General features: G+C 52.5%; 1 protein-coding gene across 1 annotated transcript in view; it reads left to right on the forward strand.

Annotated features, from left to right (window-relative positions):
- The first annotated feature begins 434 nt into the window (after positions 1-434).
- Positions 435-26,235, forward strand: part of LOC140428243 (dysbindin-like) — a 137,296-nt gene continuing 111,495 nt past the window's right edge. The window contains exon 1 of the mRNA XM_072514498.1: positions 435-630. Coding sequence (XP_072370599.1) covers positions 594-630 — 37 coding nt within the window. The 5' untranslated portion in view covers positions 435-593. The remainder of the gene's footprint in view (positions 631-26,235) is intronic.

Below are 26,235 nucleotides of genomic sequence, written 5' to 3' on the forward strand. Positions count from 1 at the left end.
AGATAAAGAACTGGGGCATTGTGTAAGACATTTGGACCTGCGATTGTAGCTGAGAATGAGTGGACCCTTGCTCCTTCGTTAGCAGTCTTACTGTGAAAGGTACCTCACAAGAATTAACAGGAGCTTTTGGAAAGCGTCTGTGGGCTGAAGTGATTTAAGGATCTAGCTGCCTGTCTCAGTTCACACACTGTAGCAGGAGCAGGGGTGAGCACAGACAATAAGGAAAGTTTAATTCTCCAATCCGACCCCTGGTATACTCAATAAGGTGGTTTTACAGTCAGGAGCAAAGATCTTGAACAGCCTGATACAGGGTTGGGTGCTGAGTTTTCGGTTAATACTGAGGACGGTGGTGTGTATCAGTCTGCACCCCCTGTGCAGCGGGGCTGAAATGGTTGGTGCCATGGTGATTCGAACTGCAGCGATGTTTGAGCCTGTGGTTTATGTCCTGCCGTTGCCAGTGAGTGTCAGACAGCGGAGCAGCAACACACCCACCAGCTCCAGAGGTCCCCGTCTGGGTCTAGAGATGCCAATCACCACCGACACCTGCTAACCCGTCCCTCTGGAATTCAGCACTTCACTCTTCCTGTTTGGAGATGTCAACTCAAGGGCCAGCCAGCAAGAGAACCCCCTGTAAGTAAGAACGACCTCCCTTCCGATTGTACTTTTATTGTAGAGAAAGGCTGGGTCATTGGAAAGGAATGCTGAAAGATAACTACATTGAAAGCTCAGAACAGAGGCTACGACCAATGCCGTCACTAACCCTCAGTAACCCATTACGCATCAGATGCATGTTGGAGCAGAAACGGGAGCTCCGACAGTGCATAAATACTTTGCAGCCTGGGCTGTCATCCTGCAGTATGGAAAGGAGGTAGAACTCTGGCTCTGTTAGTGTGGGACACAAACATCATCATAACCTGGTAGAGTTAGAATCAGAGAGTCAAACTTCACAATTCATCCAACCAGAAAATTATACCTGGACAAGCTGTAATGTACATGGAAGTGATTGAGGATTACACTGGCTAGCGACGGTGCTATCGTGATTACACTGGGTAAGGATAGTGCAATAATGATTATATTGGGTTGGACAGTGTAATAGTGATTACACAGGGTAAGCCCTGTTCTATAGTGATTATAGTGGGTACGGGCAGTTCTGTAGTGATTGCACTGGATAAGGACAGTGTTGTGCTGTTTGCACAGCGTAGGGACAGTGCAATAGTGATTACACAGGGTAGGGACAGTGCAACAGTAATTACACTGGGTAGGGACACTGCTATAGTGATTACACTGGGTAGAGACAGTGCAATAGTGATTACACTGGGTAGGGACAATGAAGTGGTGATTACTCTGGGTAGGGACCATTCTATTCTGATTTTTGTGTATAAAAGGTACTATATTAATTGCATTGTGTAGGGACGATGCTATAGTGATTATACTGGGTAAGGATAATGCTGTAGTAATTACACTGGCTAGGGACGGTGCTATAGTGATTACACTGGGTAGGGACAGTGCAAAGGTGATTACAGTGGGTAAGGACAGTGCTATAGTGATCGTACTGGCTAGGGACAGTGCGATAGTGATTACATTGAGTATGGACGGTGCTGTTGTGGTTACACTGGGGAGGGACGGTGCAAAGTTAATTATTTTTCACCCCTTTCCACCTCTCTGTGTCTCTCTGTCTTGTTTTAATGGGTAGAAGGTGGTACAGCTAAAGTAGGTATTAGATATTAGCTTGTTATTAACCAGTTGTATTCACTGCATATTTCACGATAGTTCTTGTTATAAATAAGCAGTAACTATGTTTACATTTACAAACTTGGTGACTGTAATTATTAGGCAGCCAAGAGGCAAAGACATCAGAAATCTTTCTAAGAATTATTGGTTACTTCACTTGTGTGGGCGGTGGTTAGCACTGTTGCTTCACAGCGCCAGCGTCCCAGGATTGATTCCCGGCTTGGGTCACTGCCTGCGCTGAGTCTGCACGTTCTCCCCATGTCTGCGTGGGTTTCCTCCGGGCGCTCCGGTTTCCTTTCACAAGACTTAAAAGACGTGCTGTTAGGTGAATTGGACATTCTGAATTCTCCCTCAGTGTACCCGAACAGGTGCTGGAATGTGGAGATAAGGGGTTTTTCACAGTAACTTCATTGCAGTATTAATGTAAGCCTCCTTGTGACAATAAAGATTATTATTATGATTACTATTATTATTGTGACTCCGGGCATGTGGAGCTGGAATTTTATTTTTTTAATAAACAATTTTATTGAGGTATTTTTGGCATCTAAAACAATGACATTGTATATTACCGTACAAAAGGAAAAGCAAATAACACATAGTGCAAACCACGACTCCATTCTCGCAAGGACCTGCCTAAACCACCACTACTCTACACTATCCTAGCTCCCCCCCCCCCCACCCCCCCTGCTGACGATTAATTCTCCGCGAAGAAGTCAATGAATGGCTGCCACCTCCGGGCGAACCTCGATAGTGAACCTCTCAAGGCGAACTTAACCTTTTCTAGACCGAGTAAGCTGGCTTTGGTCTTCGGGTGCTTCGAGTCCCTCCGTGCCAACAGTATTCGGCGCCGGGCGACCAGGGAAGCAAAGGCCAAGACTTCGGCCTCCTTCTCCTCCTGGACTCCCGGATCCTCCGACACCCCAAAGATTGCCACCTCAGGACTCATTACCACCCCAGTTTTCAATACCCCGGACATGATGTCCGCGAATCCCTGCCAGTACCTCCTGAGTTTAGGGCACGACCAGAACATATGCACGTGATTAGCTGGCCCGACGGCGCATCTGGCACACTCGTCCTCCAGCCCGAAGAATTTGCTCATCTGGGCCACCGTCATGTGGGCCCGGTGCACGACCTTAAACTGGATCAGACGGAGCCTGGCACACGTTGCAGTTGTGTTTACTCTGCCCAGAGCTTCTGCCCAAATACCGTCCTCCGTGTGGGAAGGACGGCACCAGTCTGCGCACGAAATCCCGCACCTGTAAGTATCTAAAGTCATTCCCTCCCGCCAACCCAAACTTCTCCTCCAACGCCCTCATGCTCAGAAAGCTCCCTTCCAGGGACAGATCACCCACCCTCACAATCCTGCCCTCCGCCACAGTCGATACCCACCGTCCATGTTCCCTGGGGCAAATCGGTGATTGCCGCAGATTGGGGTCCACACCGATGCTCTCACTTCTCCTATATGCCTCCTCCACTGGCCTCAGATCCACAAAGCCGCCACCACTATAGGGCCGGTGGGAGCGGCAGAGGTGCCGTAACCAGAGCCGCCAAACTGGTGCCCCTGCACGAAGCAGCCTCCATCCGCTATGTGGAGCTGGCATTGACCATTCACAAGCCCAGGGTAGTGATTACAATGAGAAGGGACAGTGCAATAATGATTACACCGGGTAGGGACAGTGCTTTAGTGATTATGCTAGATAAGGACAGTCCTGTAGTGTTTACACTGCGTAGGGACAGTGTTACACTGATTGCATGGCAAAGACATCAAAACATTTTCTGAGAATTATTGGTTACTTTACTTGTGTTGTGACTCCGGGCATGTGGGGCTGGAGTTGACCGTGCCCAAGCCCATGGTTGTGTAACATAGTGATTACAATAGGTAGGGGCAGTGCAATAGTGAATACACTGGGCAGGGACAGTGCTATAGTGATTACACTGGTTTGGGACAGTGCTATAGTGATTACACTGGGTAGGGACAGTGCAATAGTGAATACACTGGGTAGGGACAGTGCTATAGTGATTGCACTGGGTAGGGACAGTGTGATAGTGATTACACTGGGTAGGGACAGTGCGATAGTGATTACACTGGGTAGGGACAGTACTATAGTGATTACACTGTGTAGGGACAGTGCTATAGTGATTACACTGTGTAGGGACACTGCTATAGTGATTACACTGGGTAGGGACAGTGCTATAGTGATTACACTGGGTAGGGACAGTGCTATAGTGATTACACTGGGTAGGGACAGTGCTATAGTGATTATACTGGGTAGGGACAGTGGTATAGTGATTATGCTAGGCAAGGACAGTGCTATAGTGATTATGCTAGGTAAGGACAGTGCTATAGTGATTATGCTAGGTAAGGACAGTGCTATAGTGATTACACTGGGTAGGGACAGTGCTATCGCGATTACACTAGGTAGGGACAGTACTATAGTGATTACACTGGGTAGGAACAGTGCTATAGTGGTTACACTGGGGAGGGACAGTGCTATAGTGATTACACTGGGTAGGGACAGCGCTATAGTGATTACACTGGGTAGGGACAGTGCTATAGTGATTATACTGGGTAGGGACAGTGCTATAGTGATTGCACTGGATAGGGACAGTGCTATAGTGATTACACTGGGTAAGGACAGTGCTATTGTGATTATGCTAGGCAAGGACAGTGCTATAGTGATTACACAGGGTAGGGACACTGCTATAGTGATTATGCTAGGCAAGGACAGTGCTATAGTGATTATTCTAGGCAAGGACAGTGCTATAGTGATTACACTGGGTAGGGACAGTGCTATAGTGATTACACTGGGTAGGGACATTGCTACAGTGATTATGCTAGGCAAGGACAGTACTATAGTGATTATGCTAGGTGGGGACAGTGCTCCAGTGATTATGCTAGGTAAGGACATTGCTATAGTGATTACACTGGGTAGGGACAGTGCTATAGTGATTATGCTAGGTAGGGACAGTGCTATAGTGATTACACTGGGTTGGGACAGTGCTATAGTGATTATGCCAGGAAAGGACAGTGCTATAGTGATTATGCTAGGCAAGGACAGTGCTATAGTGATTATGGTAGGCAAGGACAGTGCTATAGTGAGTATGCTAGGCAAGGACAGTTCTATAGTGATTATGCTAGGTAAGGACAGTGCTATAGTGATTACACTGGGTAGGGACAGTGCTATAGTGATTATGCTAGGTAGGGACAGTGCTATAGTGATTACACTGGGTACGGATAGTGCTATAGTGATTATGCTAGGCAAGGACAGAGCTATAGTGATTACACTGGGTAAGGACAGTGCTATAGTGATTACACTGGGTAGGGACAGTGCTATAGTGATTATGCTAGGCAAGGACAGTGCTATAGTGATTATGCTAGGCAAGGACAGTGCTATAATGATTATGCTAGGCAAGGACAGTGCTATAGTGAGTATGCTAGAGAAGGACAGTGCTATAGTGATTATGCTAGGCAAGGACAGGACTATAGTGATTACACTGGGTAGGGACAGTGCTATAGTGATTACACTGCATAGCGACAGTGCTATAGTGATTACACTGCGTAGGGAAAGTGCTATAGTGATTACACTGGGTAGGGACAGTGCTATAGTGATTACACTGGGTAGGGACAGTGCTATAGTGATTACACTGGGTAGGGACAGTGCTATAGTGATTACACTGGGTAAGGACAGTGCTATTGTGATTATGCTAGGCAAGGACAGTGCTATAGTGATTATGCTAGGCAAGGACAGTGCTATAGTGATTACACAGGGTAGGGACACTGCTATAGTGATTATGCTAGGCAAGGACAGTGCTATAGAGATTACACAGGGTAGGGACACTGCTATAGTGATTATGCTAGGCAAGGACAGTGCTATAGTGATTATGCTAGGTAGGGACAGTGCTATAGTGATTACACTGGGTACGGATAGTGCTATAGTGATTATGCTAGGCAAGGACAGAGCTATAGTGATTACACTGGGTAAGGACAGTGCTATAGTGATTACACTGGGTAGGGACAGTGCTATAGTGATTATGCTAGGCAAGGACAGTGCTATAGTGATTATGCTAGGCAAGGACAGGGCTATAGTGATTACACTGGGTAGGGACAGTGCTATAGTGATTACACTGCATAGCGACAGTGCTATAGTGATTACACTGCGTAGGGACAGTGCTATAGTGATTACACTGGGTAGAGACAGTGCTATAGTGATTACACTGGGTAGGGACAGTGCTATAGTGATTACACTGGGTAGGGACAGTGCTATAGTGATTACACTGGGTAGGGACAGTGCTATAGTGATTATGCTGGGTAGGGACAGTGCTATAGTGATTACACTGGGTAGGGACAGTGCTATAGTGATTATGCTGGGTAGGGACAGTGCTATAGTGATTACACTGGGTAGGGACAGGGCTATAGTGATTATGCTAGGCAAGGACAGTGCTATAGTGATTATGCTAGGCAAGGACAGGGCTATAGTGATTACACTGGGTAGGGACAGTGCTATAGTGATTGCACTGCATAGCGACAGTGCTATAGTGATTACACTGCGTAGGGACAGTGCTATAGTGATTACACTGGGTAGAGACAGTGCTATAGTGATTACACTGGGTAGGGACAGTGCTATAGTGATTACACTGGGTAGGGACAGTGCTATAGTGATTACACTGGGTAGGGACAGTGCTATAGTGATTACACTGGGTAGGGACAGTGCTATAGTGATTACACTGGGTAGGGACAGTGCTATAGTGATTATGCTAGGCAAGGACAGTGCTATAGTGATTATGCTAGGCAAGGACAGGGCTATAGTGATTACACTGGGTAGGGACAGTGCTATAGTGATTACACTGCATAGCGACAGTGCTATAGTGATTACACTGCGTAGGGACAGTGCTATAGTGATTACACTGGGTAGAGACAGTGCTATAATGATTATGCTAGGCAAGGACAGTGCTATAGTGAGTATGCTAGAGAAGGACAGTGCTATAGTGATTATGCTAGGCAAGGACAGGGCTATAGTGATTACACTGGGTAGGGACAGTGCTATAGTGATTACACTGCATAGCGACAGTGCTATAGTGATTACACTGCGTAGGGACAGTGCTATAGTGATTACACTGGGTAGAGACAGTGCTATAGTGATTACACTGGGTAGGGACAGTGCTATAGTGATTACACTGGGTAGGGACAGTGCTATAGTGGTTACACTGGGGAGGGACAGTGCTATAGTGATTACACTGGGTAGGGACAGCGCTATAGTGATTACACTGGGTAGGGACAGTGCTATAGTGATTATACTGGGTAGGGACAGTGCTATAGTGATTACACTGGATAGGGACAGTGCTATAGTGATTACACTGGGTAAGGACAGTGCTATTGTGATTATGCTAGGCAAGGACAGTGCTATAGTGATTACACAGGGTAGGGACACTGCTATAGTGATTATGCTAGGCAAGGACAGTGCTATAGTGATTATTCTAGGCAAGGACAGTGCTATAGTGATTACACTGGGTAGGGACAGTGCTATAGTGATTACACTGGGTAGGGACATTGCTACAGTGATTATGCTAGGCAAGGACAGTACTATAGTGATTATGCTAGGTGGGGACAGTGCTCCAGTGATTATGCTAGGTAAGGACATTGCTATAGTGATTACACTGGGTAGGGGCAGTGCTATAGTGATTATGCTAGGTAGGGACAGTGCTATAGTGATTACACTGGGTTGGGACAGTGCTATAGTGATTATGCCAGGAAAGGACAGTGCTATAGTGATTATGCTAGGCAAGGACAGTGCTATAGTGATTATGGTAGGCAAGGACAGTGCTATAGTGAGTATGCTAGGCAAGGACAGTTCTATAGTGATTATGCTAGGTAAGGACAGTGCTATAGTGATTACACTGGGTAGGGACAGTGCTATAGTGATTATGCTAGGTAGGGACAGTGCTATAGTGATTACACTGGGTACGGATAGTGCTATAGTGATTATGCTAGGCAAGGACAGAGCTATAGTGATTACACTGGGTAAGGACAGTGCTATAGTGATTACACTGGGTAGGGACAGTGCTATAGTGATTATGCTAGGCAAGGACAGTGCTATAGTGATTATGCTAGGCAAGGACAGTGCTATAATGATTATGCTAGGCAAGGACAGTGCTATAGTGAGTATGCTAGAGAAGGACAGTGCTATAGTGATTATGCTAGGCAAGGACAGGACTATAGTGATTACACTGGGTAGGGACAGTGCTATAGTGATTACACTGCATAGCGACAGTGCTATAGTGATTACACTGCGTAGGGACAGTGCTATAGTGATTACACTGGGTAGGGACAGTGCTATAGTGATTACACTGGGTAGGGACAGTGCTATAGTGATTACACTGGGTAGGGACAGTGCTATAGTGATTACACTGGGTAGGGACAGTGCTATAGTGATTACACTGGGTAAGGACAGTGCTATTGTGATTATGCTAGGCAAGGACAGTGCTATAGTGATTATGCTAGGCAAGGACAGTGCTATAGTGATTACACAGGGTAGGGACACTGCTATAGTGATTATGCTAGGCAAGGACAGTGCTATAGAGATTACACAGGGTAGGGACACTGCTATAGTGATTATGCTAGGCAAGGACAGTGCTATAGTGATTATGCTAGGTAGGGACAGTGCTATAGTGATTACACTGGGTACGGATAGTGCTATAGTGATTATGCTAGGCAAGGACAGAGCTATAGTGATTACACTGGGTAAGGACAGTGCTATAGTGATTACACTGGGTAGGGACAGTGCTATAGTGATTATGCTAGGCAAGGACAGTGCTATAGTGATTATGCTAGGCAAGGACAGGGCTATAGTGATTACACTGGGTAGGGACAGTGCTATAGTGATTACACTGCATAGCGACAGTGCTATAGTGATTACACTGCGTAGGGACAGTGCTATAGTGATTACACTGGGTAGAGACAGTGCTATAGTGATTACACTGGGTAGGGACAGTGCTATAGTGATTACACTGGGTAGGGACAGTGCTATAGTGATTACACTGGGTAGGGACAGTGCTATAGTGATTATGCTGGGTAGGGACAGTGCTATAGTGATTACACTGGGTAGGGACAGTGCTATAGTGATTATGCTGGGTAGGGACAGTGCTATAGTGATTACACTGGGTAGGGACAGTGCTATAGTGATTATGCTAGGCAAGGACAGTGCTATAGTGATTATGCTAGGCAAGGACAGGGCTATAGTGATTACACTGGGTAGGGACAGTGCTATAGTGATTACACTGCATAGCGACAGTGCTGTAGTGATTACACTGCGTAGGGACAGTGCTATAGTGATTACACTGGGTAGAGACAGTGCTATAGTGATTACACTGGGTAGGGACAGTGCTATAGTGATTACACTGGGTAGGGACAGTGCTATAGTGATTACACTGGGTAGGGACAGTGCTATAGTGATTACACTGGGTAGGGACAGTGCTATAGTGATTACACTGGGTAGGGACAGTGCTATAGTGATTATGCTAGGCAAGGACAGTGCTATAGTGATTATGCTAGGCAAGGACAGGGCTATAGTGATTACACTGGGTAGGGACAGTGCTATAGTGATTACACTGCATAGCGACAGTGCTATAGTGATTACACTGCGTAGGGACAGTGCTATAGTGATTACACTGGGTAGAGACAGTGCTATAATGATTATGCTAGGCAAGGACAGTGCTATAGTGAGTATGCTAGAGAAGGACAGTGCTATAGTGATTATGCTAGGCAAGGACAGGGCTATAGTGATTACACTGGGTAGGGACAGTGCTATAGTGATTACACTGCATAGCGACAGTGCTATAGTGATTACACTGCGTAGGGACAGTGCTATAGTGATTACACTGGGTAGAGACAGTGCTATAGTGATTACACTGGGTAGGGACAGTGCTATAGTGATTACACTGGGTAGGGACAGTGCTATAGTGATTACACTGGGTAAGGACAGTGCTATTGTGATTATGCTAGGCAAGGACAGTGCTTTAGTGATTATGCTAGGCAAGGACAGTGCTATAGTGATTACACAGGGTAGGGACACTGCTATAGTGATAATGCTAGGCAAGGACAGTGCTATAGTGATTACACAGGGTAGGGACACTGCTATAGTGATTATGCTAGGCAAGGACAGTGCTATAGTGATTATGCTAGGTAGGGACAGTGCTATAGTGATTACACTGGGTAGGGACAGTGCTATAGTGAATACACTGGGTAGGGACATTGCTATAGTGATTATGCTAGGCAAGGAAGTGCTATAGTGATTATGCTAGGTAGGGACAGTGCTCTAGTGATTATGCTAGGTAAGGACATTGCTATAGTGATTACACTGGGTAGGGATAGAGCTATAGTGATTATGCTAGGCAAGGACAGAGCTATAGTGATTACGCTGGGTAGGGACAGTGCTATACTGATTACACTGGGTTGGGACAGTGCTATAGTGAGTATGCTAGAGAAGGACAGTGCTATAGTGATTATGCTAGGCAAGGACAGGGCTATAGTGATTACACTGGGTAGGGACAGTAATATAGTGATTACACTTGGTTGGGACAGTGCTATAGTGATTACACTGGGTACGGACACTGCTATAGTGATTATGCTAGGCAAGGACAGTGCTATAGAGATTACACAGGGTAGGGACACTGCTATAGTGATTATGCTAGGCAAGGACAGTGCTATCGTGATTATGCTAGGTAGGGACATTGCTATAGTGATTACACTGGGTACGGATAGTGCTATAGTGATTATGCTAGGCAAGGACAGAGCTATAGTGATTACACTGGGTAAGGACAGTGCTATAGTGATTACACTGGGTAGGGACAGTGCTATAGTGATTATGCTAGGCAATGACAGTGCTATAGTGATTATGCTAGGCAAGGACAGTGCTATAATGATTATGCTAGGCAAGGACAGTGCTATAGTGAGTATGCTAGAGAAGGACAGTGCTATAGTGATTATGCTAGGCAAGGACAGGGCTATAGTGATTACACTGGGTAGGGACAGTGCTATAGTGATTACACTGCATAGCGACAGTGCTATAGTGATTACACTGCATAGGGACAGTGCTATAGTGATTACACTGGGTAGGGACAGTGCTATAGTGATTACACTGGGTAGGGACAGTGCTATAGTGATTACACTGGGTAGGGACAGTGCTATAGTGATTACACTGGGTAAGGACAGTGCTATTGTGATTATGCTAGGCAAGGACAGTGCTATAGTGATTATGCTAGGCAAGGACAGTGCTATAGTGATTATGCTAGGCAAGGACAGTGCTATAGTGAGTATGCTAGAGAAGGACAGTGCTATAGTGATTATGCTAGGTAAGGACAGTGCTATAGTGATTATGCTAGGCAAGGACAGGGCTATAGTGATTACACTGGGTAGGGACAGTAATATAGTGATTACACTGGGTTGGGACATTGCTATAGTGATTACACTGGGTTGGGACAGTGCTATAGTGATTACACTGGGTTGGGACAGTACTATACTGATTACACTGTGTAGGGACAGTGCTATAGTGATTACACTGGGTAGGGACAGTAATATAGTGATTACACTGGGTTGGGACAGTGTGATAGTGATTACACTGGGTAGGGACAGTGCTATAGTGATTACACTGGGTAGGGACAGTGATATAGTGATTACACTGGGTAGGGACAGTGCTGTACTGATTACACTGGGTAGGGCCAGTAATATAGTGATTACACTGGGTAGGGCCAGTAATATTATGATTACACTGGGTAGGGACAGTGCTATAGTTATTACACTGGGTAGGGACAGTGCTGTAGTGATTACACTGCGTAGGGACAGTGCTGTAGTGATTACACTCAGTAGGGCCAGTAATATAGTGATTACACTGGGTAGGGACAGTGCTATAGTGATTACACTGGGTAGGGATAGTGCTATAGTGATTATACTGTGTAGGGCCAGTAATATAGTGAATACACTGGGTAGGGCCAGTGGCATAGTGATTACACTGGGTAGGGACAGTGCTATAGTGATTACACTGGGTAGGGACAGTGCTATAGTGATTACACTGTGTAGGGCCAGTAACGTAGTGATTACACTGGGTAGGGACTGTGCTATAGTGATTACACTAGGTAGGGACAGTGCTATATTGATTACAGTGGGTAGGGACAGTGCGATAGTGATTACACTGGGTAGGGACAGTGCTATCGTGATTACACTGGGTAGGGCCAGTAATATAGTGATTACACTGGGTAGGGACAGTGCTATAGTGATTACACTGTGTAGGGACAGTGCTATAGTGATTACACTGGGTCGGGACAGTGCTATAGTGATTACACTGGGTAGGGACAGTGCTATAGTGATTATGCTAGGCATGGACAGTGCTCTAGTGATTATGCTAGGGAAGGACAGTGCAATAGTGATTATGCTAGGTAAGGACAGTGCTATAGTGATTATGCTAGGCAAGGACAGTGCTATAGTGATTACACTGGGTAGGGCCAGTAATATAGTGATTACACTGGGTAGGGCCAGTAATATTATGATTACACTGGGTAGGGACAGTGCTATAGTTATTACACTGGGTAGGGACAGTGCTGTAGTGATTACACTGCGTAGGGACAGTGCTGTAGTGATTACACTCAGTAGGGCCAGTAATATAGTGATTACACTGGGTAGGGACAGTGCTATAGTGATTACACTGGGTAGGGACAGTGCTATAGTGATTATACTGTGTAGGGCCAGTAATATAGTGAATACACTGGGTAGGGCCAGTGGCATAGTGATTACACTGGGTAGGGACAGTGCTATAGTGATTACACTGGGTAGGGACAGTGCTATAGTGATTACACTGTGTAGGGCCAGTAACGTAGTGATTACACTGGGTAGGGACTGTGCTATAGTGATTACACTAGGTAGGGACAGTGCTATATTGATTACAGTGGGTAGGGACAGTGCGATAGTGATTACACTGGGTAGGGACAGTGCTATCGTGATTACACTGGGTAGGGCCAGTAATATAGTGATTACACTGGGTAGGGACAGTGCTATAGTGATTACACTGTGTAGGGACAGTGCTATAGTGATTACACTGGGTCGGGACAGTGCTATAGTGATTACACTGGGTAGGGACAGTGCTATAGTGATTATGCTAGGCATGGACAGTGCTCTAGTGATTATGCTAGGGAAGGACAGTGCAATAGTGATTATGCTAGGTAAGGACAGTGCTATAGTGATTATGCTAGGCAAGGACAGTGCTATAGTGATTACACTGGGTAGGGACAGTGCTATAGTGATTATGCTAGGCAAGGACAGTGCTATCGTGATTACACTGGGTAGGGACAGTGCTATAGTGATTATGCTAAGCAAGGACAGTGCTATAGTGATCATGCCAGGTAGGGACAGTGCTATAGTGATTATGCGAGGTAAGGACAGTGCTATAGTGATTAAACTGGGTAGGGGCAGTGCTATAGTGATTATGCTAGGTAGGGACAGTGCTATAGTGATTACACTGGGTAGGGATAGTGCTATAGTAATTATTCTAGGCAAGGACAGAGCTATAGTAATTACACTGGTAGAGACAGTGCTATAGTGATTACACTGGGTAGGGACAGTGCTATAGTGATTATGCTAGGCAAGGACAGTGCTATAGTGATTATGCTAGGCAAGGACAGTGCTATAGTGATTACACTGGGTAGAGACAGTGCTATAGTGATTACACTGGGTAGGGACAGTGCTATAGTGATTACACTGGATAGGGACACTGCTATAGTGATTACACTGGGTAAGGACAGTGCTATTGTGATTGTGCTAGGCAAGGACAGTGCTCTAGTGATTATGCTAGGCAAGAACAGTGCTATAGTGATTACACTGGGTAGGGACACTGCTACAGTGATTATGCTAGGCAAGGAAAGTGCTATAGTGATTATGCGAGGCAAGGACAGTGCTATAGTGATTACACTGGGTAGGGACAGTGCTATAGTGATTACACTGGGTAGGGACAGTGCTATTGTGATTATGCTAGGCAAGGACAGTGCTATAGTGATTATGCTAGGTAGCGACAGTGCTCTAGTGATTGTGCTAGGTAAGGACATTGCTATAGTGATTATGCTAGGCAAGGACAGTGCTATAGTGATTATGCTAGGCAAGGACAGTGCTATAGTGATTATGCTAGGCAAGAACAGTGCTATAGTGATTACACTGGGTAGGGACACTGCTACAGTGATTATGCTAGGCAAGGAAAGTGCTATAGTGATTATGCGAGGCAAGGACAGTGCTATAGTGATTACACTGGGTAGGGACAGTGCTATAGTGATTACACTGGGTAGGGACAGTGCTATTGTGATTATGCTAGGCAAGGACAGTGCTATAGTGATTATGCTAGGTAGCGACAGTGCTCTAGGGATTGTGCTAGGTAAGGCCATTGCTATAGTGATTAAACTGGGTCGGGACAGTGCTATAGTGATTATGCTAGGTAGGGACAGTGCGATAGTGATTACACTGGGTCGGGATAGTGCTATAGTGATTATGCTAGGCAAGGACAGAGCTATAGTGATTACACTGGGTAGGGACAGTGCGATAGTGATTACACTGGGTAGGGACAGTGCTATCGTGATTACACTGGGTAGGGCCAGTAATATAGTGATTACACTGGTTAGGGACAGTAATATAGTGATTACACTGGGTTGGGACAGTGCTATAGTGATTACACTGGGTTGGGACATTGCTATAGTTATAACACTGGGTAGGGACAGTGCTTTAGTGATTACACTGCGTAGGGACAGTGCTGTAGTGATTACACTCAGTAGGGCCAGTTTTATAGTGATTATGCTAGGCAAGGACCGTGCTATAGTGATTATGCTCGGCAAGGACAGTGCAATAGTGATTACACTGGGTAGGGACAGTGCTACCGTGATTACACTGGGTAGGGCCAGTAATATTATGATTACACTGGGTTGGGACAGTGCTATAGTGATTACACTGGGTTGGGACAGTACTATAGTGATTACACTGGGTAGGGACAGTGCGATAGTGATTACAGTGAGTAGGGACAGTGCTATAGTGATTATGCTAGGCAAGGACAGTGCTATAGTGATTATGCTAGGCAAGGACAGTGCTATAGTGATTATGTTAGGCAAGGACAGTGCTATAGTGATTATGCTAGGCAAGGACAGTGCTATAGTGGTTACACTGGGTAGGGACTGTGGTATAGTGATTACACTGGGTAGTGCCAGTAATCTAGTGATTACATTGTGTAGTGACAGTGCTATAGTGATTACACTGGGTAGGGACAGTGCTATAGTGATTACACTGGGTAGGGACAGTGCTCTACTGATTACACTGGGCGGGGTCAGTGCTATAGTGATTACACTGGGTAGGGACAGTGCTATAGTGATTACACTAGGTGGAGCTGACTGGGTGTTATACATAAGGGCACAACCACCCCCCTCCCCATCGCCCAAACACCCCCCTCCCCATCCCCAAAAACCCCCCTCCCCATCCCCAAACACCCCCCTCCCCATTCCCCCAAACATCCACCTCCCAATCACCCAAACATCCCCCTCCCCATCCCCCAAACACCCCCCTCCCCATCCCCCAAACACCCCCCTCCCCATCCCCCAAACACCCCTCTCCCTATTCCCCCACTCGCCATCCACCAAACACCCCCCTCGCCATCCCCCAAATACCCCCCCCATCCCCCAAACACCCCTCCTTCCCATCCCCCAAACACCCCCCTCCCCATCCCCCAAACCAGGAGCGGGAGCGGTGGGGGGGGGGGTCGGGGGCAGGGGGGGCGAGGGCGGGGGAGCGGGGGGTGGGGGGGGGAGAGACAGGCAGGGGGACTTGGGGGAGGGTAGTAGGGGCGGTGGGAGGGTGGTTGGGGCAGTGGGGGAGGGGGCGGGCGCCGCGCGGGAAGGCGGGCGGTCGTGGTGGTGGGGGCGGGGGGGTTTGTAGGTGCATGGGGGGCGGGGCAGGGCACGGAAATCGGTCAGCTCAGTTGGCTAGATGGTTAGACGGAGATGCAGATTGATGCCAATACCGCCGGTTCAATACTAGCTATAGCAATTAATGGAGGCCTTGCCTTGCCCTGCCCTTACAGAATGACAGCCCTCAAGCTATGAGTTACCAAATGTCTTTCTAATGGAGAGAGATGCCTATTGTTAGGTAATTTAGATGTTAGGTAATTTGGACATTCTGAATTTTCCCTCTGTGTACCCGGAAAAGTGCCAGAATGTGGCAACTAGGGGCTTTTCGCAGTAACTTCATTGCAGTGTTAATGTAAGCCTACTTGTGACAATAAAGATTATTATTAAGATTGTCATAGTGAAATATGGCTGAATTAAATGGCATTAGGGGAAGTGCCGGAAATGTTGACACACATGAGTGATCGAGGTGGGCAAGCCAATTACAATGAACTGGGGCGAAATTCTCCGGTATCGGCGTGATGTCCGTCGACCAGCGCCAAAAACAGCACAAATCAGTCGGGCATTGCGCCGCCCAAAGGTGCGGAATCCTCCGCATCTTGGGGGGCCGAGCCCCAACCTTGAGGGGCTAGGCCCGCGCCGGACTGATTTCCGTCCCGCCAGCTGGCGGAAAAGGCCTTTGGTGCCCTGCCAGCTGGCGCGGAAATTACATTGCCGGGCGGCGCATGCGCGGGAGAGTTAGTGACCGCTCATGGCATCCCCGCGCATGCACTGTGGAGGGAGTCTCTTCCGCCTCCACCATGGTGGAGACCGTGGTGAAGGCGGAAGGAAAAGAGTGCCCCCACGGCACAGGCCCGCCCGCGGATCGGTGGGCCCCGATCGCGGGCCAGGCCACCGTGGGGGCACCCCCCGGGGCCAGATCGCCCCAGGACCCCGGAGCCCGCCCACGCCACCTTGTCCCGCCGGTAAGAGAGGTGGTTTAATCCACGCCGGCGGGACAGGCATCCTAGCAGCGGGACTTCGGCCCATCCGGGCCGGAGAATCGCGGGGGGTGGGGGGCCAACTGGCGCGGCGCGATTCCCGCCCCCGCCGAATCTCCGGTGCCGGAGAATTCGGCAACCGGCGGGGGCGGGATTCATGCCAGCCCCCGGCGATTCTCCGACCCGGCGGGGGGGTGGGAGAATCTCGCCTCTGGTATCTATAATTGGAAGAGCTGGTGCAAACTGTTAAACACTGTGTACTGCCTGTGTCCCGACTTGACCACAATTCCCTTTATCCTTTGCGGGCGGCCATTTTAGATGGCCACAGCAGAAAGAACACTAAATTGTGCAGCAGGGTAGACAGTGGATTCTGAGATTTTCAGGCACTTCCCTAAACATCTTGTACAATGTTGACAGGATTTGAGAGGTCCTTTATCCAGAGAGGACCAGGCCATCCTCCAGACAGATACGGAAAAAGCAATGGGAGCAGCTGATACCCTGAATTTGGGCACACACACTCTGCACATTCAGTGAGCAGTAATTCGATGCGTATGGTACCACTCAGCAGTGAGATGTGGTGCCCACAAAGCCACATGTGTACAGTCGATGGCACCCTGTATCATGGGTAAGACACTATCCCGGCAAAGCTCCACATGCTTCTCTCATTTAGGGTAAACACAATTAACTCCCCTCCCTTCGTATAGACAGCCTTTCTCATCTCTCTGATGCAGCAGCGGTAGTGAAATGGGGGATGTTTGATATGTTTCCTCTGCCAGTCGGGAAGGATCCCAATGTGAAGAAATTACCGGCAGTGCCAGCCTTGCCCGACTCTGAGGATGAGGTCTGGGTCCAAGAGGTGGAAGAGTCTGCGAACAACTCCTTCATGAAGTACATTGTGTACACACTGCTCCTGCCCTAGGTACAAGTAGGAGAAATTCCCCTGGGAGGTTCTGGATGATAAGGCCTCCTGCTGAGATCCATCCTCCCCATCACCCTCCTTCCTCTTCTCAAGGGTGGGAGCCAGTAGTCTGAGAAGACCCTGGAATTCAAAGCCAGATTAGTTTCCATGTGTCGCTCCGCTCCCTGTCAAGTTCACCAACTCTCACCCGTTTTAAACAGTTCTGCAAATCATGAAACACTTCTACAAAACACAGAGCCAGTTGGAATGAATAAGCAACTGTCCTGAGAGTAATCCTTCAATTGGTCTTTCCTGTTGTTGAACAAATGTTCAGTTATGTTTTAAGAGAGGTGGCAAGTTTGAAAATGGTAGTGCATGCGCAAATCAATGTCAGGTGTTGGCTCATAACACGATTTGCCAAATCTGTAGAATTCCAGTGCAGTGTGTATGTGTGTCAGCCACCTAAAAGATCACCCCCTCATCAAACATGTTGGCCTCTTTAAACATTTTATCTCCTGTTAAAACATCGGGGGCGTCATTCTCCGACCCCCCGCCGGGTCGGAGAATGGCCGTTGGCCGCCGTGAATCCCGCCCCCGCCCCCGCCGAAGCCTCCGCTCCTGGAGATTGGGCGGGGGCGGGAATCGGGCCGCGCCGGTTGGCGGGACCCCCCGCTGGATTCTCCGGCCCGGATGGGCCGAAGTCCCGCCCAGGAATTGCCTGTCCCGCCGATGTAAATCAAACCTGGTATTTACCGGCGGGACCAGGCGGCGTGGGCGGGCTCCGGGGTCCTGGGGGGGGGCGCGTGGCGATCTGACCCCGGGGAGTGCCCCCACGGTGGCCTGGCCCGCGATCGGGGCCCTTTTTCCTTCCGCCTCCGCCACGGTCTCCACCATGGCGGAGGCGGAAGAGACTCTCCCCACTGCGCATGCGCGGGAAACTGACAGCGGCCGCTGACGCTCCCGCACATGCGCTGGGAAACTGACAGCGGCCGCTGACGCTCCCGCGCATGCGCCGCATTTCCGCGCCAGCTGGCGGGGAAACAAACGCCATTTCCGCCAGCTGGCGGGGAGGAAATCCCTCCGGCGTCGGCCTAGCCCCTCAATGTTGGGGCTAGGCCGCCAAAGATGCGGAGCCTTCCGCACCTTTGGGCCGGCGCGATGCCCGTCTGATTGGCGCCGGCTTTGGCGCCAATCGACGGACATCCCGCCGTTGGGGGAGAATTTCGCCCCGGATTGTCTTTATTCCTCTTGCTCTGATCTTAGCAGAACAATAGAAAGGTGCATGGAACGATCAGACAGCAACTCAGCACTGCTTATACGAGACATACCTTCAGACTCATGTGATGACACCAAGGGCCATTGACAGTGGCTGAGGCTGATAACTCTGTCCCTTGAACACTAGATACAATTGCTTGCTGTGCATGATCTCAGTTGTTTAGCACACTGGGCTAAATCGCTGGCTTTGAAAGCAGACCAAGGCAGGCCAGCAGCACGGTTCAATTCCCGTATCAGCCTCCCCGAACAGGCGGCGGAATGTGGCGACTAGGGGCTTTTCACAGTAACTTCATTGAAGCCTACTTGTGACAATAAGCGATTATCATTCATTTCATTTCAGTGCCATATGACTACATCACAAAATTAATGCATGTTTCAAAGCTGGGTTCACAACTTAAATTTCCAGGTTCAAAGAGCAACTCACGTTCCTATCTTCTTAACAGAGCCAATTATCATACAGACATCCTTCTGTCTAATGCAAACAACAACTGTCACATACTGTATGACACTGACTGTACCCCAGGTCAGAGGAACTTATTACAACATAGAATCATAGAATTTACAGTGCAGAAGGAGGCCATTCAGCCCATCGAGTCTGCACCGGCTCTTGGAAAGAGCACCCTACCCAAGGTCCACACCTCCACCCTATCCCCATAACCCAGTAACCCCACCCAACACTAAGAGCAATTTTGGACACTATGGCCAATTTAGCATTGCCAATCCACCTAACCTGCACATCTTTGGACTGTGGGAGGAAACCGGAGCACCCGGAGGAAACCCACGCACACACGGGGAGGATGTGCAGACTCCGCACAGACAGTGACCCAAGCCGGAATCGAACCTGGGACCCTGGAGCTGTGAAGCATTTGTGCTATCCACAATGCTACCGTGCTGCCCGACATACAAGGAGTAATCATACCCACTGCTGGGGGATGGGGAGGGGGGGTGTTTGGGGGATGGGGAGGGGGTGTTTGGGGGATGGGGAGGGGGGTGTTTGGGGGATGGGGAGGGGGGTGTTTGGGGGATGGGGAGGGGGGTGTTTGGGGGATGGGGAGGGGGGTGTTTGGGGGATGGAGAGGGGGTGTTTGGGGGATGGGGAGGGGGGTGTTTGGGGGATGGGGAGGGGGGTGTTTGGGGGATGGGGAGGGGGGTGTTTGGGGGATGGGGAGGGGGATGGTTGGGGGATGGGGAGGGGGATGGTTGGGGGATGGGGAGGTGGATGGTTGGGGGATGGGGAGGTGGATGGTTGGGGGAATGGGAGGTGGATGGTTGGGGGAATGGGGATGGGGGTGTTTGGGGATGGGGAGGGGGTGTTTAGGGGATGTGGAGGAGGGGTGTTTGTGGGAGGAGGAGTGTATAGGGAATGGGGAGGGGGATGCTTGGGGTGTTTGGGGTTTGGGGAGGGGGGTGTTTGGGGTTTGGGGAGGGGGGTGTTTGGGGGATGGGGAGGGGGGTGTTTGGGGGATGGGGAGGGGGGTGTTTGGGGGATGGGGAGGGGGGTGTTTGGGGGATGGGGAGGGGGGTGTTTGGGGGATGGGGAGGGGGGTGTTTGGGGGATGGGTAGAGGGGTGTTTGGGGGATGGGGAGGGGGATGTTTGGGGGATCGGAAGATGGATGTTTGGGGGAATGGGGAGGGGGGTGTTTGGGGGATGGGGAGGGGGGTGTTTGGGGGATGGGGAGGGGGTGTTTGGGGGATGGGGAGGGGGGTGTTTGGGGGATGGGGAGGGGGGTGTTTGGGGGATGGGGAGGGGGGTGTTTGGGGGATGGGGAGGAGGGGTGTTTGAGGGATGTGGAGGAGGGGTGTTTGTGGGTGGAGGGGTGTATAGGGAATGGGGAGGAGGGATGATTGGGGTTTGGGGAGGGGGGTGTTTGGGGGATGGGGAGGAGGGGTGTTTGAGGGATGTGGAGGAGGGGTGTTTGTGGGTGGAGGGGTGTATAGGGAATGGGGAGGAGGGATGATTGGGGTTTGGGGAGGGGGGTGTTTTGGGGATGGGGAGGGGGTGTTTGGGGGATGGGGAGGGGGGTGTTTGGGGGATGGGGAGGGGGGTGTTTGCGGGATGGGGAGGGGGGTGTTTGGGGGATGGGGAGGGGGGTGTTCGGGGGATGGGGACGGGGGTGTTTGGGTGATGGGGAGGGTGGTGTTTGGGGGATGGGGAGGGGGATGTTTGGGAGATGGTGAGGTGGATGGTTGGGGGAATGGGGAGGGGGATGCTTGGGGGATGGGGAGTTTGGAGGATGGGGAGAAGGGGTGTTTGGGGGATGTGGAGGAGGGGTGTTTGGGGAGGGGGGTGTTTTGGTATGGGGAGGGGGTGTTTGGGGGATGGGGAGGGGAGTGTTTGGGGGATGGGGAGGAGGGTATTTGGGGGATGGGGAGGAGGGTATTTGGGGGATGGGGAGGGGGTGTTTGGGAGATGGCGAGGGGGGTAATTGGGGGAAGAGGAGGGGGGTGTTTGGGGGATGGGGAGGGGGATATTTGGGGGATGGCGAGGGAGGTGTTTGGGGGATGGCGAGGGAGGTGTTTGGGGGATGGGGAGGGGGTGATTGGGGGAAGGGGAGGGAGGGTCTTTGGGGGATGGGGAGGAGGGTACTTGGCGGATGGGGAGGGGGGTGTTTGGGAGATGGCGAGGGGGGTAATTGGGGGAAGGGGAGGGAGGGTCTTTGGGGGATGGGGAGGGGGTTGATTGGGGAAGGGGAGGGGGGATGTTTGGGGAATGGGGAGAGGGGGTATTTGGGGGATGGGGAGGGGGGTGTTTGGGGGATGGGGAGGGGGGTGTTTGGGGGATGGGGAGGGGGGTGTTTGGGGGAAGGGGAGGGGGGTGTTTGGGGGATGGGGAGGGGGGTGTTTGGGGGATGGGGAGGGAGGGTCTTTGGGGGATGGGGAGGGGGTTGATTGGGGAAGGGGAGGGGGGATGTTTGGGGAATGGGGAGAGGGGGTATTTGGGGGATGGGGAGGGGGGTGTTTGGGGGATGGGGAGGGGGTGTTTGGGGGATGGGGAGGGGGGTGTTTGGGGGATGGGGAGGGGGGTGTTTGGGGGATGGGGAGGGGGGTGTTTGGGGGATGGGGAGAGGGGTGTTTGGGGGATGGGGAGGGGGATGTTTGGGGGATCGGAAGATGGATGTTTGGGAGAATGGGGAGGGGGGTGTTTGGGGGATGGGGAGGGGGTGTTTGGGGGATGGGGAGGGGGGTGTTTGGGGGATGGGGACGGGGTGTTTGGGGGATGGGGACGGGGTGTTTGGGGGATGGGGAGGGGGGTGTTTGGGGGATGGGGAGGGGGGTGTTTGGGGGATGGGGAGGGGGGTGTTTGGGGGATGGGGAGGAGGGGTGTTTGAGGGATGTGGAGGAGGGGTGTTTGTGGGAGGAGGGGTGTACAGGGAATGGGGAGGAGGGATGATTGGGGTTTAGGGAGGGGGTGTTTGGGGGATGGGGAGGGGGTGTTTGGGGGATGGGGAGGGGGGTGTTTGGGGGATGGGGAGGGGGGTGTTTGGGGGATGGGGAGGGGGGTGTTTGGGGGATGGGGAGGGGGGTGTTTGGGGGATGGGGAGGGGGGTGTTCGGGGGATGGGGACGGGGGTGTTTGGGTGATGGGGAGGGGGGGGTTTGGGGGATGGGGAGGGGGATGTTTGGGAGATGGTGAGGTGGATGGTTGGGGGAATGGGGAGGGGGATGCTTGGGGGATGGGGAGTTTGGGGGATGGGGAGAAGGGGTGTTTGGGGGATGTGGAGGAGGAGTGTTTGGGGAGGGGGGTGTTTTGGTGATGGGGAGGGGGGTATTTGGGGGATGGTGAGGGGGGTGTTTGGGGGATGGGGAGGGGGGTGTTTGGGGGTGGGGAGAGGGGTGTTTGGGGGTGGGGAGGGGTGTTTGGGGGATGGGGAGGGGGGTGTTTGGGGGCTGGGGAGGGGGTGTTTGGGGGCTGGGGAGGGGGGTGTTTGGGGGCTGGGGAGGGGGGTGTTTGGGGGCTGGGGAGGGGGGTGTTTGGGGGATGGGGAGGGGTATGTTTGGGGGAATGGGGAGGGGGTGGTTGGGGGAATGGGGAGGGGGGTGCTTGGGGGATGGGGAGGGAGAGTTTGGGGGATGGGGAGAAGGGGTGCTTGGGGGATGTGGAGGAGGGGTGTTTGGGGGAGGAGGGGTGTTTGGGGGATGTGGAGCTGGGGTGTTTGGGGGAGGAGGGGTGTTTGGGGGATGGGGAGGGGGGTGTTTGAGGGCTTGGGAGGGGGGTGTTTGGGGGCTGGGGAGGGGGTGTTTGGGGGATGGGAGGGGGATGTTTGGGGGAATGGGGAGGGGGTGGTTGGGGGAATGGGGAGGGGGTGCTTGGGGGATGGGGAGGGAGAGTTTGAGGGATGGGGAGAAGGGTTGTTTTGGGGATGTGGAGGAGGGGTGTTTGGGGAGGAGGGGTGTTTTGGGGATGGGGAGGGGTGTGTTTTGGGGATGGGCAGGGGGGTATTTGGGGGATGGGGAGGGGAGTGTTTGGGGGATGGGGAGGGGAGTGTTTGGGGGATGGGGAGGGGGGTATTTGGGGGATGGGGAGGGGGGTATTTGGGGGATGGGGAGGGGGGTATTTGGGGGATGGGGAAAGGTGTGTTTGCGGGATGGGCAGGGGGGGTTTGGGGGATGGGGTGTTTGGGGGATGTGGAGGGGGATGTTTGGGGGAATGGGGAGGGGGTGGTTGGGGGAATGGGGAGGGGGGGTGCTTGGGGGATGGGGAGGAGGGGTGTTTGGGGGATGGGGAGAAGGGGTGTTTGGGGGATGTGGAGGACGGGTATTTGGGGGAGGAGGGGTGTTTGGGGGTTGGGGAGGAGGGGGGTTTGGGGAGGGGGTTGTTTTGGGGATGGGGAGGGGGTGTTTTGGGGATGGGCAGGGGGGTGTTTGGGGGATGGGGGGGGAGTGTTTGGGGGATGGGGTGGGTGGTATTTGGGGGATGGGGAGGTGGATGTTTGGGGCATGGGGAAGTGGATGTTTGGGGGAATGGGGAGGGGGTGTTTGGGGGATGGGGAGGGGGGGTGTTTGGGGGATGGGGAGGGGGGTGTTTGGGGGATGGGGAGGAGTGGTGTTTGGGGGATGGGGTGGAGGGGTGTTTGGGGGATGGGGAGGAGGGTTTTTTGGGGGGTGGAGAGGAGGGGTGTTTGGGGGATGGGGAGGAGGGGTGATTCGGGGATGTGGGGGAGGAGGGGTGATTCGGGGATGTGGGGGAGGGGTGTTTGGGGGAGGAGGTGTGTATGGGGAATGGGGAGGAGGGGTGTTTGTGGTTTGGGAAGGGGGGTGTTTTGGGGATGGGGAGGGGGGTGTTTGGGGATGGGGGTGTTTGGGGGATGGGGAGGTGGATGGTTGGGGGAATGGGAAGGGGGTGTTTGGGGGATGGGGGAAGAGGGGGTGAGTGGGGGATGGGGAGGGGCCATGTTTGGGGGATGGGGAGGAGGGTGTTTGGGGATGGGGAGGGGGTGTTTGGGGGATGGGGAGGGGGGTGTTTGGAGGATTGGGAGAGGGGTGTTTGGGGGAAGGGGATGGGGAGAGGGGTGTTTGGGGGATGGGGAGGGGGATATTTGGGGGATGGGGAGGGGGTGATTGGGGAAGGGGAGGGGAGGTGTTTGGAGGATGGGGTGAGGGGGTATTTGGGGGATGGGGAGGGGGTCTTTGCGGGATGGGGAGGGGGATATTTGGGGGATGGGGTGGTGGATGTTTGGGGGGAATGGGCAGGGGGGTGTTTGGGGGATGGGGAAGGGGATGTTTGGGGGATGGGGAGGAAGGGTGTTTGGGGGATGTGGAGGAGGGGTGTTTGGGGGAGTAGGGGTGTTTGGGGGATGCGGAGGAGGGGGCTTTGGGGTTTGGGGAGGGGGGTGTTTTGGGGGTGAGGAGGGGGTGTTTTGGGGATGGGGAGAAGGGCGTGTTTGGGGGATGGGGAGGAGGGGTGTTTGTTTGGGGGATGGGGCGCAGGAGTGTGTGTTGGAGGATGAGGCGGTGAGGTGTGTTTTGGGGATGGGGAGGGGGTGATTGGGGGAAGGGGAGGGAGGGTGTTTGGGGGATGGGGAGGGGTTGATTGGGGAAGGGGAGGGGGGATGTTTGGGGATGGGGAGAGGGGGTATTTGGGGGATGGGGAGGGGGATGTTTGGGGGATGGGGAGGGGGTGTTTGGGGGATGGGCGCGAGGGGGTGTTTGGGGGATGGGGAGGAGGGGTGTTTGTGGGAGGAGGGGTGAATGGGGAATGGGAGGAGGGGTGTCTGGGGTATGGGGAGGGGGGTGTTTGGGGGATGGGGAGGGGGGTGTTTGGGGGATGGGGAGGGGGGTGTTTGGTGAATGGGAAGGGGGGTGTTTGGGGAATGGGGAGGGGGGTGTTTGGGGGATGGGAGTGGGGTGTTTGGGGGATGGGGAGGGGATGTTTGGGGGTGGGGAGAGGGGTGTTTGGGGGTGGGGAGGGGTGTTTGGGGGCTGGGGAGGGGGGTGTTTGGGGGCTGGGGAGGGGGGTGTTTGGGGGCTGGGGAGGGGGGGTGTTTGGGGGATGGGGAGGGGGATGTTTGGGGGAATGGGGAGGGGGTGGTTGGGGGAATGGGGAGGGGGGTGTTTGGGGGATGCGGGGGGGGTGTTTGGGGGATGGGGAGGGGGGTGTTTGGGGGATGGGGAGAGGGGTGTTTGGGGGATGGGGAGAGGGGTGTTTGGGGGATGGGTTGGTGGATGTTTGGGGGATGGGTAGGTGGATGTTTGGGGGATGGGGAGGGGGGTGTTTGGGGGATGGGGAGGAGGGATGTTTGAGGGATGTGGAGGAGGGGTGTTTGTGGGAGGAGGGGTGTATGGGGAATGGGGAGGTGGGGTGTTTGGGGTTTGGGGAGGGGGGTGTTTGGGGGAGGGGGGGGGGTGTTTGGGGGAGGGGGGTGTTTGGGGGATGGGGAGGGGGGTATTTGGGGGATGGGGAGGGGGGTGTTTGGGGGATGGGGAGGGGGGTGTTTGGGGGATGGGGAGGGGGGTGTTTGGGGAGGGGGTTGTTTTGGGGATGGGGTTGTTTTGGGGATGGGGAGGGGGTGTTTTGGGGATGGGCAGGGGGGTGTTTGGGGGATGGGGGGGGAGTGTTTGGGGGATGGGGTGGGTGGTATTTGGGGGATGGGGAGGTGGATGTTTGGGGGAATGGGAAGGGGGTGTTTGGGGGATGGGGGAAGAGGGGGTGAGTGGGGGATGGGGAGGGGCCATGTTTGGGGGATGGGGAGGAGGGTGTTTGGGGATGGGGAGGGGGTGTTTGGGGGATGGGGAGGGGGGTGTTTGGAGGATTGGGAGAGGGGTGTTTGGGGGAAGGGGATGGGGAGAGGGGTGTTTGGGGATGGGGAGGGGGATATTTGGGGGATGGGGAGGGGGTGATTGGGGAAGGGGAGGGGAGGTGTTTGGAGGATGGGGTGAGGGGGTATTTGGGGGATGGGGAGGGGGTCTTTGCGGGATGGGGAGGGGGATATTTGG

This window comes from Scyliorhinus torazame, chromosome 8, assembly GCF_047496885.1.
Source record: "Scyliorhinus torazame isolate Kashiwa2021f chromosome 8, sScyTor2.1, whole genome shotgun sequence".
NCBI lineage: Eukaryota > Metazoa > Chordata > Chondrichthyes > Carcharhiniformes > Scyliorhinidae > Scyliorhinus > Scyliorhinus torazame.